The sequence below is a fragment of the Rhyacophila brunnea genome, unplaced genomic scaffold (assembly GCF_057557595.1).
Source record: "Rhyacophila brunnea isolate RB1 unplaced genomic scaffold, BYU_Rbru_1.0 scaffold_5, whole genome shotgun sequence".
NCBI lineage: Eukaryota > Metazoa > Arthropoda > Insecta > Trichoptera > Rhyacophilidae > Rhyacophila > Rhyacophila brunnea.
The window spans coordinates 21,897,709-21,910,607 of NW_028233170.1; the positions used below are offsets into that span (position 1 = coordinate 21,897,709).

The 12,899-nt window shown below is 32.5% G+C and overlaps 1 protein-coding gene across 2 annotated transcripts in view; it reads left to right on the forward strand.

The window, feature by feature from the left end:
• The window catches only part of Nha1 (Na[+]/H[+] hydrogen antiporter 1), a 92,661-nt gene extending 80,111 nt beyond the window's left edge, over positions 1–12,550 (forward strand). For both annotated transcript variants that reach the window (XM_085955278.1, XM_085955279.1), the window contains exons 6-13: positions 2,234–2,465; positions 3,962–4,131; positions 5,336–5,550; positions 7,285–7,456; positions 7,608–7,762; positions 8,905–9,069; positions 9,804–9,996; positions 10,908–12,550. In XM_085955278.1, coding sequence (XP_085811404.1) covers positions 2,234–2,465; positions 3,962–4,131; positions 5,336–5,550; positions 7,285–7,456; positions 7,608–7,762; positions 8,905–9,069; positions 9,804–9,996; positions 10,908–11,056 — 1,451 coding nt within the window. In that variant the 3' untranslated portion in view covers positions 11,057–12,550. The remainder of the gene's footprint in view (positions 1–2,233; positions 2,466–3,961; positions 4,132–5,335; positions 5,551–7,284; positions 7,457–7,607; positions 7,763–8,904; positions 9,070–9,803; positions 9,997–10,907) is intronic.
• Positions 12,551–12,899: the final 349 nt, after the last annotated feature.

The window sequence follows — 12,899 nt, forward strand, 5'->3', positions numbered from 1 at the left end:
ATACTCTTCTTCTTCTTTCACCCTGTCACGTCCCAACGTTGGGGCATAGGGCAAGCACAAGTTGGCGCCACTTCCCTCGGTCCATCGCCAACTCCTGCGCCTCCCGCCATGTCAGACCTGCAGCACGTAGGTCGCTTTTGTAGCATCGCTGCAGGGTGAGGGAGGGCCCTACTTACACTTTATTCTTAATAAATACTTACGCATCTTTTTTAGATTCTGGTATAATTTAATAACTTTACTTTATGACTATTTTGAACTATTTGAAGGTCTCCTTTTAATTTTTCTGATAAATCGGTTACGTCATTTGCGTCAAAGAAAATCGCCGCTGAGTAAGCAAGATACTCCTCAATTGTGGTTTTTAAGATAGGTACATTTTCTCTACACCGCAAGTATAATAAAAATTATAGGTCATTGACCCACTGTTCAATAAATTTAATGACAATGGTGTATCTGTGAGTGGCATACTTTCCTACTTATTACCTGTTACTACTACTAAAAAAAGTAAATGAACAGCTTATCAATATTTACTAACACATAAATTGAAGGTACCCATTACGTATGTAACGTATTGTTGATATCATTTAACACGCACATTCGCAGTGTAAACAATTTTTCAATACACTTAGATGTTCGTGTTCAAGTAAACGCAAAGCGACATAATTCTGCTATCAACACGGAATTATTCTGTGTACTGTTTCTATTTAGTGGTTTCACATTTTCTAAATATTTTTATTAAAGTTAGCACTCGTTCGCTTGAGTCGGTTGATAATGTAATCATTCAACACTCAAACGTGCTAATTTACAACGACACTTTGGCGCGAAATAAACGCGTTACAATATTATTATGTTGTGAGTGTTATGACTTATGTTATGACTCTGCAGTCTGCAGGTTCAACGTGACAAAAATTAGCAGATTTTACTTCGAAGGCTGTCCTTTGCGGTGAAGTATGACAGAGCAGTCACCGTTTGTGTTATTTATCTATTATTAAAATTCATATTTTTATCCAAAATGTTATATAATATTTTTATCTAATATGAACTGCGACACATTTCTGCGTGAAAAACCTTCACTTACTTAAGGTCAATTCTTATTCAAAACGCCGTTATGCGTTTTAGTTGTAGGTAGGATTTGAGCTCGGTGAAATAAAAACATTTTAGGTATATAACAATTTACTCGTAATGTACTCATATTTAAATATACCATGGCCCAAACTATTTGGGAAAATGAATAATAATCAATACATTTCCAACAGAAATAGTGACTAACCTTTATACACATAATTTGGAATACCTTGTTAATATGTGTAAAAATATTGATTATAGAAATTAGTGCAGAGCACAAACTTCATCCCTCTGTATCAAAAAAGCATTCTTTTCTAATTGGTATGTTTCTAAGATATTCGAAATTATAATTATTCAATGCTACATTATAAATCTTGTGACTCATTCATTGAATAAAACAGTAGGTAGTCAAAATGCAAATTTAATACATATTTAATTATTTTAAAGTCAAAAGTTATGTACTGTCAAGATTAGACCAATATCCATCAATAAATTATAATATAAATATTTGTATACATCTCTCCCAATGCAAATTTCACCTGGTTGAAACTGCCCACACCTGAAAATATTGCCGTGAAATTAAATGTAGTTTGGAATGTCTGTTATATGCTATAGGTATACTTGCTTACTTACTTTACCCGGTTACGCCCCAGTACAGTATTGGGACATAGGGCAAGTACAAGGTCGCGTCACTTCTCTCAGACCATCGCCAAATCTCGCGTCTCCGCCATGCGAGACCCCCAACGTTTAGATTGCTTTTGTAGCACCACTGCAGGGTAAGAGAGGGCCGGCCACACACTATATAATATTAAAGCTTAATATATTAGGGAATAAACCCCCTAAATCTCTTAAATTCTGCTATATCGATGAACTTGTCAAGTTTGGCGGAAGAAACTACGTAGCAGTTAAGAATTGGAAACTGAGAAGACTGGACAAATGTAGGGCAACCCCGGCTGATGATAATGATTAATGATATAATATTTTGAAAAACTTGATAGGTATAGCATATAAGTTTTAATAATTAATCACCTAATAAATTAAAAAAAAACACTGTGGAACCTTTAACAGATAATAAATCATTTCATGGAAGTTCTATGTTTGTGTAAGATTTATGCATCGACACACCATTTTGGGCTTTAACACATCAATAATTACGCAATTAATTTTTCAGGTTTTCTAATATGGGGCATTTTATATGCCCTGATTGGCGACTCGGTCGCTCCCGGGGGGCCACTCTTCGGCCTGGCATGCCTCGCGATAGCGGCCCACTTCGGGGGGTACCTCATGTTCAAGCTGACCACTCTACCTGCTCTCATAGGGATGCTGCTCGTCGGCATACTCATGCAGAATGTTGGATGGATAAACCTTAGTCATGAGCTCTCTCATGTCACTGCTGAACTCAGGTAAAAATTTATATCTTAAACAAAACTGCAGGTATTTTATCAAATTGCGTAGGTAAGTATTCTATCAATTTATCAGTAGTTGTAGGCTCTTTAGTATAATGTTTAAAACGACATTTAATTGAAAAGTAAAATTTAAATCGAATCGAACTGTTTTTGTGCAGCTTCAAATGAAAAATAAATAGAATCATTTTAAATGTTGGTTGGGAATTATTCATTTGACGTAGGTACCTACTTATAACTTTGACAGTTCAATTTTCTTTTAGACAGACACCGAAGATCTAAGTAACAGATTATATGTAAAATCTTTTGAGCGTTCGCTGTTAATAATCTAAATCTCATTTATTAATACAAAATGTATACGTATATACAGAAAGTGGATAACCACAGATAGATTAGTTTTTAGTTGAAAGTAGGAATGGAAAATTACCTACTACAAACTCCTCAGTTGGGTGGATTTTTTGGAAATCCAACCAGAATCAAATAATGGTGTTTTTTTATACCAGTAAATTAGCGAAGCGGCTCTGTTTACTTAGAATAGTGGTTCATTTTTAGTTACACACTGAACCTTCGTAATTTAGACACCGACTAATAATAACACCCCACGATGGCTGCGCGGCTTAAGCGTTGGCCTTTAGCGTCGTGGGTCCCAGGTTTGAATCCTGTGTCTGGCAAGTATACATATTGTTTTTCAATTTGTGTATGAGTCAGAGTACCCAATAGGTTGAGCAAGTGGCTGACATCTATTTCTCGTAAAAACAAAATCTGTTAATATAAACCTCCACTCTGTGGAGGCGCATAAATGATCCTATTAGGATCGGACATGGTCGAAAGAAAAGAAGAATCATAATTATTAATGGTTGGACTGTCGTTTTATTATTACCTGCTCTAATTAATTGTGTATTATCAATTTTTTCTAGAAAATACAAAGGTAAATAATAATATAAAATAAACCTACAATTATTTCTTACCTATCAGATAATTCTGAACGATTTAACAACGTATTTCTTCCTACCGTATAGGTACCAGAGATAATCGCGTTACATCTCTAATCGACTAATCAATATAATTTTATAAGTGAGGCGTCGTTTACAGAAACCGATAAGTCCATTGTTAATGGCACACATACATAATATTCGATGTATTTGTTGAATGTTATAAGATTAAATGAAAATTAAAATTAAGTATACAAATAAAATAATGCAGATTATGTACAATTTTATTTTTCTTAAATTTATTCCAATAAAGGGTTTATTGGTTTAAAATAGAATATGATGAAATGAGAAACTAACTTTAATTTCGTTTACCACAAATATTGAATTAAGTATGGACTTATCTACATGTCGATTTTTCAATCAATATATTAAGTAATAATTATGTGAATACTTATTTAGATTCTCCAATCAGTGAATGTCTGGCGAAATATCTCGTAAATATTATATATATATAAATAAAACGGAAGCAGCAATCAAATACCCTTACATTTTGTTTCTTTGTAGGAAAATCGCCCTTGTAATAATTCTGACGAGGGCTGGTCTCGATCTGGATCCACCTGCAATGAAGAAACTCTTCCTTACAGTCCTTAAACTGGGTCTAGTGCCGTGGATCATAGAATGTGTTGTTATCGCTGTCATGACTCACTTCTTATTAGATCTACCATGGGATTGGGGTAAGATATAAAAAAAATATTGTATTTATAAGTAATTATTTTTATTTGATTCATTTATTTGTAATGCATATATTTCATTTCATCATCATCAGCCTCCCCTAGCTCCTTCCAATATTCTCGGACACTCATTCGTCGATGCAATGTACATCCATCAAACTGCATGAGTTCGTATATCCAGCGGCCTCAATGACGCCCTAAAACTCGCTAGATGTTTTATTTATACTTATAGTGAATATATTTTAGTCATAGTCAGCTACATAAATACAAATTTTACGATAAGAATTATGGAAGACTACTTTTTAAGTTTTTATTGATGCCAAATATTTATGACACAATTTCGTGTAGGTACGAGTACCTTGGTAGGTTAATAATTACGCCACATGTTAATAATTAACACGTCGCGTAATTAACCTACCAAGTGTGAACTGTGGCAATGTTTTCTCGGAATTTTAATTCCAGACAGAATTTAAAATTTCGGGATTTCAGGGTTAGTAGTATTCTTGGTCCCGATCCCGATTCAGTGATCCCGGGAATGGTAAAAACATATTTTAAAAATGACATGTTTTAGTGTAGTTAGTAGTAACCAGTAATAATATAGATTTATAGCATTAAGAAATAAATATAATATGTGAGTAGGAAGTTTTCTGGGATACGCCCTGTTTTATCGAAATAAAATAAAACGATCTTCAACAATAATCCATCCATTAGGATGAAATATTAAAGTAAGAGTGTGTGAGAAATAATTATATTATGTAGATACATAAAGGATAAATAATATTATTAATTAGAACAACGTCACGTAAAATGTCAAAATATAATTAAATCAATATAATGACATAATAAAACAGTACACTGTTTGGTAAAACTAATAAAAACACATCAAAATTAATACCGAAATCGTCGATTTCGGAGTTTACTAATCAATAAATCAAGCGGGATTCTTTAATGGCAAACCCTAGTATATAAGTACAGTAGAACCTCAATATAACGTACCAAGGGTCATGCGCAAAATATTGTTTACAAGCGGTGACACTTTATTATTAATAGGATGTTTTTAACTATTTTCACATTTTACCGAATATTTTGTCCGTTATATCCGAAGTACGTTATATCGAGATTCTACTGTACCTACTTACATATTATATTTGATTATTATTCACAACACTAAAGAACGTCATAATGCCATTATGATTTTGTTTTTCAGCATTCTTGCTCAGTTCCATAATCGCTGCGGTTTCACCGGCCGTCGTGGTACCGTGTCTGTTCAGGCTACGCGGGAAAGGTTACGGCGTGGCAAAAGGAATCCCCACTCTCGTCCTCGCCGTCTCCGGAATCGACGACGCCACCAGTGTCGCCATCTTCGGCATAATCTTTAGCATAATGTTTTCTTCTTCCTCTTTGACTTACACTATCATACAGGTATGCATATTACGTATTCTTCTTCTGTCATTGGTATTTGTTATGTACCTAGTGATTTTTTTTACGTTTTGATAATAGTATTCTTAGCATGGATACATGTTTTTGTCTTGATCTCCCGGGCGGATTCGTTACGAAAAATCGCACAGGCGTAACGAAAAACAAAGCAGAGCGTTGGAGCAGAGCTCGCAGCAGGCGCACGGAGCACTGGAGCAATGGATTTTTCCTGGAGCAGGAGCGGAGCCGGACCACCGAAATTTTGTAGTACTACACTGCTCCGGATGTTTTTTTATTATTAAATTTTCGTCCTAAAATCCAATGAGAATAATATTTTGACACTTTGCAACATTGGAATTATTTGAAATATGGCAACACTGCCGAGTGATAAATAACCTCACTTTTTTGACAGAAGAGGCAAATAATGAGAGACGATTTGCTATCGGGAATTTTGTTTAAGAATTAATAATGAAAATGACGAGTATTTTAAAACTACTTATTTTTTTAACATTTGTATAAGTACATTATAATAGTTATTAAAACTTTTTACCTGGAGCGGAGCAGACCCTGGAGCGGAGCCGGAGTAAGTATTAGTTCCCGGAGTGAAGCTGGAGCGGAGCATTTCAAAAAAGGGTCCGCTCCAGCACCCCGAAATAAAGTCACAAAAGTAGCGCGGTGCGGCTGAGAGTTGAGCAGCTGCGAACGACGCCCCGCAATTTATTTTATTTTCTTTCGAATTTGGACAACCAGCATTCAGAGAATCAGTAGGCAAAGCATGTTCCATGTTCAATAATTTTAGCCGACAGGGTATAAATATTATGTTTTTTGTATGAGCACTAATTTGTTCTACCATGGTTTTGATCACAAGACTATAGAAAATATTGGGACCCAACTGGACAAGAAGCCTAATGTGTATTTTTAATATAATATACCTAATAAATGTTATATAGATAACGTTGAGAGAGGATCATGCAGATTAAAAATTGAAACGGAATAAATTTCATCATACACCATTCCTTCTATCCACTTAATTTTATAGTAAGCGTTGATTATTAGCAATGGAGAAATAATATTTGTTACATTATAATTATTATCCTAGTCAGACAGCTTAGCAACAAAATTTAATATCGACACTCCAAACAAAATCACCATTTTTTCCACATGCCACTTAGGATTGCTTTCAATGTTTGATAGAAACCACCTACTCCGGCAGTCAATCTTGAATTTTTATAGCGGCCATCTTTAAATAAAATTATATTATCAATATCCCGGCTGCTAAAGCACTTAATACACATTGGTGCAGGGATCAAAATAGGCGGAGCGCACCGGAGCGCCGTTCAAGTTTATAACACACTTATTTCAATAAAATACCCATAAAATTAGATAAATAGGTTAATATTTTGATAAAATTATCGAGTGCTCCGTTTCGTAAAATTTTCCATTTCAAGCGCTGTATTGGTGTGTAAATAAGGTGTAAATATTTTCGGGGGCAGTGAATACAATTTGGTGGTTTGGTCCGGTGTGTCCACATATACCTCAAATCCCATTTTATATGGGCCCAATATTTATAGTTACATTACTGAGACATAAACATTTTAGGTATTCCCGTAATATATTATGTGAAATGAAAACAGCATTGCCTTTCACGATATTGTATAAATTCATAAAAATATTGAGCACAATGTTTGTGTCAATTAAACATTTAAATAATATTTTAATAATTATTTACAATAATTTCAGGGCCCTCTATCTATAATCGGTGGAATTGGTTTCGGTGTACTTTGGGGCTATTTGGCAAAATATGTGCCGGAGAAAAATGATCCCTTCGTGGTTCCTCTGAGAGTCCTCATGCTTTTCCTCGGAGGACTTTTGGCTGTTTTAGGATCTGAGCTCATCGGGTACGATGGTGCAGGTGAATATTATTACTATTTTAATATTACTGTAAATTATTGGTTTAATCCCATAATCATTTTTTAAAAATCGAATTAAAAAAGAATAAAAAAAAGAAGAACGAGTTAGAAAAAAAGAGTTATTAAAATAAGTACTATTGATGCTTTGAATAGGACCACTGGCAGTAATTGCTGCTGCATTTGTATCCTGTCTCCATTGGTCGCAGCAAGGGTGGGATGTAGAAGACAATCCAGTAGCGACAGCCTTCGAAGTCTTCTGGATGATATTTGAACCAATTCTCTTTGGAATAACAGGCGCAGGAGTCAAGGTATTTTATTTTTAGTTACTATTCAAACACACTTACAATTATTAACATGAAGTAAAATGTTTATGCTCATAATCTGCAAACGGTGACAGACGACACACGATAAGTTATTGTATTATCTAAGTCACAATAATTGAAGTGCTAAGGATTAAACGCGACAAGTGTGATTATTAAAAAATCAAATAGCAGCAGACTGAAATTATCATATACATACATATTTAGGTGTGAACAAGATTTAAACATGTAAGGCTTTGTATGAATTTATTAATGTTATAAGCATTTTATTCCTAATATTGGATTTTATCCCATGGACTCATATAATGTATGAAATAATATTGTTATTATTTTAATAGCAATGTATTTGATTTTTTGACGTTTTTATTAGCTCATATTCTTGTTTGTCCAGTACAAATTTTTTCTTGTTTGTCCAAGATTTGTATTGGATGATTGAAGATTTTTAACTAACTTCCCGACTAGCTAGACATTTGAAACTTTTCGAATATATCAGAACACGGCGACAATGCATTCTTTAGTACTTTCAGCCATTTTTAAGCAGAATTGAATGCATTTTCAGTTAATTCTGTTTTGTATGGAAAGTTATTATTGTTGGTTGCTAAGGGGGTCCTAGCAACTAAATTATTAATACATACATGCGTTACTATGGAAATCAATATGAAATGTCAAAATGACATTTCAGTATTCAATAAATAAAAAGATTTTATTAATACATAGAATTGTCAAGTTTATATGATTCAACAGAAAATTTAAAAACGTGGTATATAAAAAGTTCTTTTTATCTTCTAATTATTTAACCTGACCTCATTTACAGAATAATGAAAACAGTTGTGTAGAATTTACAGGAGCATATTGAACTTTAAAGATGATAAATACTCAACTTATTCACTGATACACTTATATTTGGTCAATCCCCAAAACACGTTAATATTATTGTGCTCTAATATGATGGAAAATTTCGCCAAAAAAATGGTATCATGCTAGAGGAGGTCGATAAAGGCATGCTAATTATTTTCCTAATACTATATTCCTTACTAGTCTAAACTTGTATTTAATAAACTTAAAAAGTTCTAAATATTTAACACATCATCTTTTAAAATAACTTATTACTTCAAATCTCCTTTCGATAGATAAATGAACTGGACCCAAGGGTTGTCTCAATTGGTGTAGGCTGTCTTATCACCGGTGTGATCATCCGAATCTTCGCAACGGCAGCCATTGGCTTTGGAAGTAATCTCAACACAAGAGAAAAATTCTTCGTCGGTCTATCTTGGATGGCGAAAGCTACTGTTCAGGTAAATAACTATACTTGTGTTTAATTATTATATACATTTTACATTGTTTTTAAATTTTATTGTGCCTATAAAGTCAATGAATGACGTATAATAATAATAAGATTTTGCAAGGATAAACATTATTAATAGGTAGTGCTTATTTCGATAGAAATGTTCATTTTTCAGACGTCAGATGTCACTATAAGCTTTTTAAAACTATTTTACTTTACCGCCTTTTTAAAATAATATTGTAACCTATTTTTATTTACGACGGTTTGGTGCAAAGATAAATTGTAAGTATGTCCTGTTTGAGAAAATCGAATTTTAAGATTGGAGATACATGAGAATTCAATATGGATATATGTATTTGAAATCAATATCTTCTCAAATATCCTATTTGGATCTACATACAGATGAACATTTTGTGTATGTTAACTCAATTTCGACAAAAACTGGACATACAATATCTTTGCACTAAGCCATTGAATATTATTATTTATTTATAGTATAGTAGTACTTGACTCGTTTCATAATAAATATTTCATTTTAACTTAAATTTTATTTTACTGTCACTTCTACAATACAAAAATTATATTATTAACTTAGTCTTTACAAATTCAGTGATTTAGTATAATATCTCACAGTCTAAAAAACAGTAGAAATGATAAAAACACTAAGCGTAGCTATACGAGTATTTATTAATAGTATTAATACCAAGTTAGTAGTATTCTGGATGATTTCTATTGTTATTTCAGGCAGCACTTGGACCTGTTGCCTTGGATACAGTGATAAAACAAAAAAGAAAAGCGGAAGAAATGGTATTTGCAGAAACAGTTTTAATGATTTGCATATTGTCGATTGTCTTAACTGCTCCCCTGGGTGCAATTCTTATTTCACTGTCTGGGCCAAAACTATTGACAAAGACTCGCCAGCCCCAAGTCTTGGAAGGTATGTTCATGTATATTTTATCAAACATATTATTTTATTTGTACCTATTCATCACATAGCGTAGTTAAGTACATGGTTTGTAACAGTGGTGCACAAACGCGGCCCGTAATGGCATTTATTGCAGCCCAAAATAACAAGTACTTTGTCACCAAATTATTCATTGAATATGATAAAAATCTGTGTTCGATATTTGAACAAATTATGCAGTGTAGCAACGGTATATAATCTGAATCGTCACTGATAGAAAACTTAATGCTATTTTTTATTATTTAATATGATTATATTTTCAAGGGTATAGATTTGCGACCAAAATTCATCTTTTACAATGAGTCACACCTTCTGTGGTGCAGGTGCAGTCTATTTTCAGATTATTGTTTTCAAATTGCGCATTTTAGTGTTAATTCTCTAGGAATTTTGTCAGTGCACGACGTTGGTGAATCGATATTAAAAAATCGCTTGACTTAACAGAAAAACAGTCCTAACAGTGTCAGAAATCTCACTACTAAGTTCCATCGTGCAAATATGCACGTAATGCGGAGTGGAGTGATTGAAGTTGCTGATAAAATTATGCACTTAACTATTAAATTAAAAATAAAACATAAAATGTATATCTCATCTAGTATGAAATGAATTTAACGAAAATTAAATAGCTCTCACGCCTGAATATACGTAAAACATTTTGAATCTTGAATGGCTCAGCTTGTCTCATGATGAATCTTAGAAGCTTGCCCACACGCAGCACTGTAAATGTCGAACAACATGCCAAAATCTTTGATTTCAGATTGACGCTTCAGTAAGCTGTTTGACATTACATATATAGTTGTATATAATTAGGATCTTGACTTTTGTCAGTAATTATTTTTTTTGTATTGTTTATAATATCAACTCATTGGGAAATGAAATAATTTCAGGCTGGCGACGATCGCATCGCCCCTCCATAAGAGATATTTCAATTATCGACGAGGAAGAAGAAAAGGAAAACTCTGATGATACTGAAGCGGGAGACACAGGAGTTACACTTCCGGCCGTAACTCTGCCGAGCACCGTCCATCAAGTTTGACATCAGCTAAACAAAGTGTCATCACTGCGCCGAATCAAATTCGATACTTTCTTCGAATCAATGTTTTCAGTCATTATTTGTTTATAACTAACTATTCCTAGGTAGGATCTTTAAAATTTATTGTTATAGTAGAATGAATGAGATTTCGTGAATAGTCATTGCTACTTAATACAAGCTCGTTAAGTTTTCATGATATTTTATAAAATTAACAAAGTATTAGGTATTATATTGTTATATATTATGTACCAAGTATTAGCTTTTTATTTTTATTATAAGATATCTTTCGCGGTAATAATAGCAACTATGTGATTTATGTAGCTACATGTATAAATAGTTATTGAATTTTATATAATCGTTTAGCATTGGACCGATATATTATGTAATATAAATTGCTTCAATATGAAATCAATTCAAAAACGCCAATTCTAAAAAATAATATTTCTCATTTCAATTTTAAAACTTTTGTTTAGTTTAATAGAATGTCGCAATGCTCAGTGATATTTTACAGTTCATTGCAATCAACATGGAGACATTCCCATATAGAATTTATTTCTTCATCGACTGATATCATTAACTCAAAACCTTGAATTTTTAGTTGTTCATAGTAATAAGTAGATGTTTCAAATTTTAATTATTTACATTACCTTTTTTATATCGTATAAAAAATCAATAACTAATCTATAATATGATAACTTCTTTTGGTTATTATTTTTAATCGTAAAAATTTGGATGTAAAGTTGTGAAATACATTCTTTGATTTGTAACATGTTTCTAAATAATATTCTTTTCATGGACATCAAATTTTTATCAGACGATGACATCTAGTAAGAGTTCTAAAAACTAATTTATGATTTAGTGTTACGGTGCTTTTTAAATCATCAGTTTTGCTGTCCAATCAGTAAATATTTCAGTTGAGCTGTCAGTTAATCTGATGTATAAATGTAAAACTGAAGCGGCCGATTAAAACCGACACAGATACAAGACAGAATTGATTTTCCATCAGTTAACGTGTCCGTTTTTAAAGTTGCCAGTTAAATTAATGTGCAAAATACTATGTTGCCGTATTTTTCATACTGCATTTCTAATTTCGATTGAAATATTATTATTTCTTCAAATATAGGTACAGTATTATACCAACAAATTTGTTTTTTTTTATTATAAAATGATATTCATTTTTAGTAGAAAAAAATTATGTAAATATATATTGCCATTTCCCAACTGAAACTGTCAACTGAGACTGAACGGATAACTAAACTGATTGTCTAAATACACTGCCGTTTCAAAATTTAATGGACCAAAACAGACAACAAAATTGACGTCCAAAATTACCTATAAACACTGATTTTATAGAATTTCGCCAATATTTCCACAGGCTTTGATTTCTCACCGGTGAAAACAAATTTTATAAAATAAAAACTACATAAACCTAACCTCACATTGATCCAAATCATAGAGAGAGGAGAGATGGAAATCCAAAAAATGGAAATAATGATCAAACTCAGATCAAAATGGAAATAAAGATAAAAAGAACTTTTTATATACAACGTTTTTAAATTTCCTGTTGAATCATATAAACTTGACAATTCTATGTATTAATAAAAACTTTTTATGGTACTTGATAGAAATACTGAATAAATATAGAAAACTGAAATGCCATTTTGACATTTCATATTGATTTCCATAGCAACGCACGTATATATTAATAATTTAGTTGCTAGGACTCCCTTAGCAACCAACAATATTAACTGAATTAACTGAAAATGTATTCAATTCTGCTTCAAGATGGCTAAAAGTATTAAAAGAATGCATTGTCGTCGTGTTCTGATATATTCTAAAAGTTTGA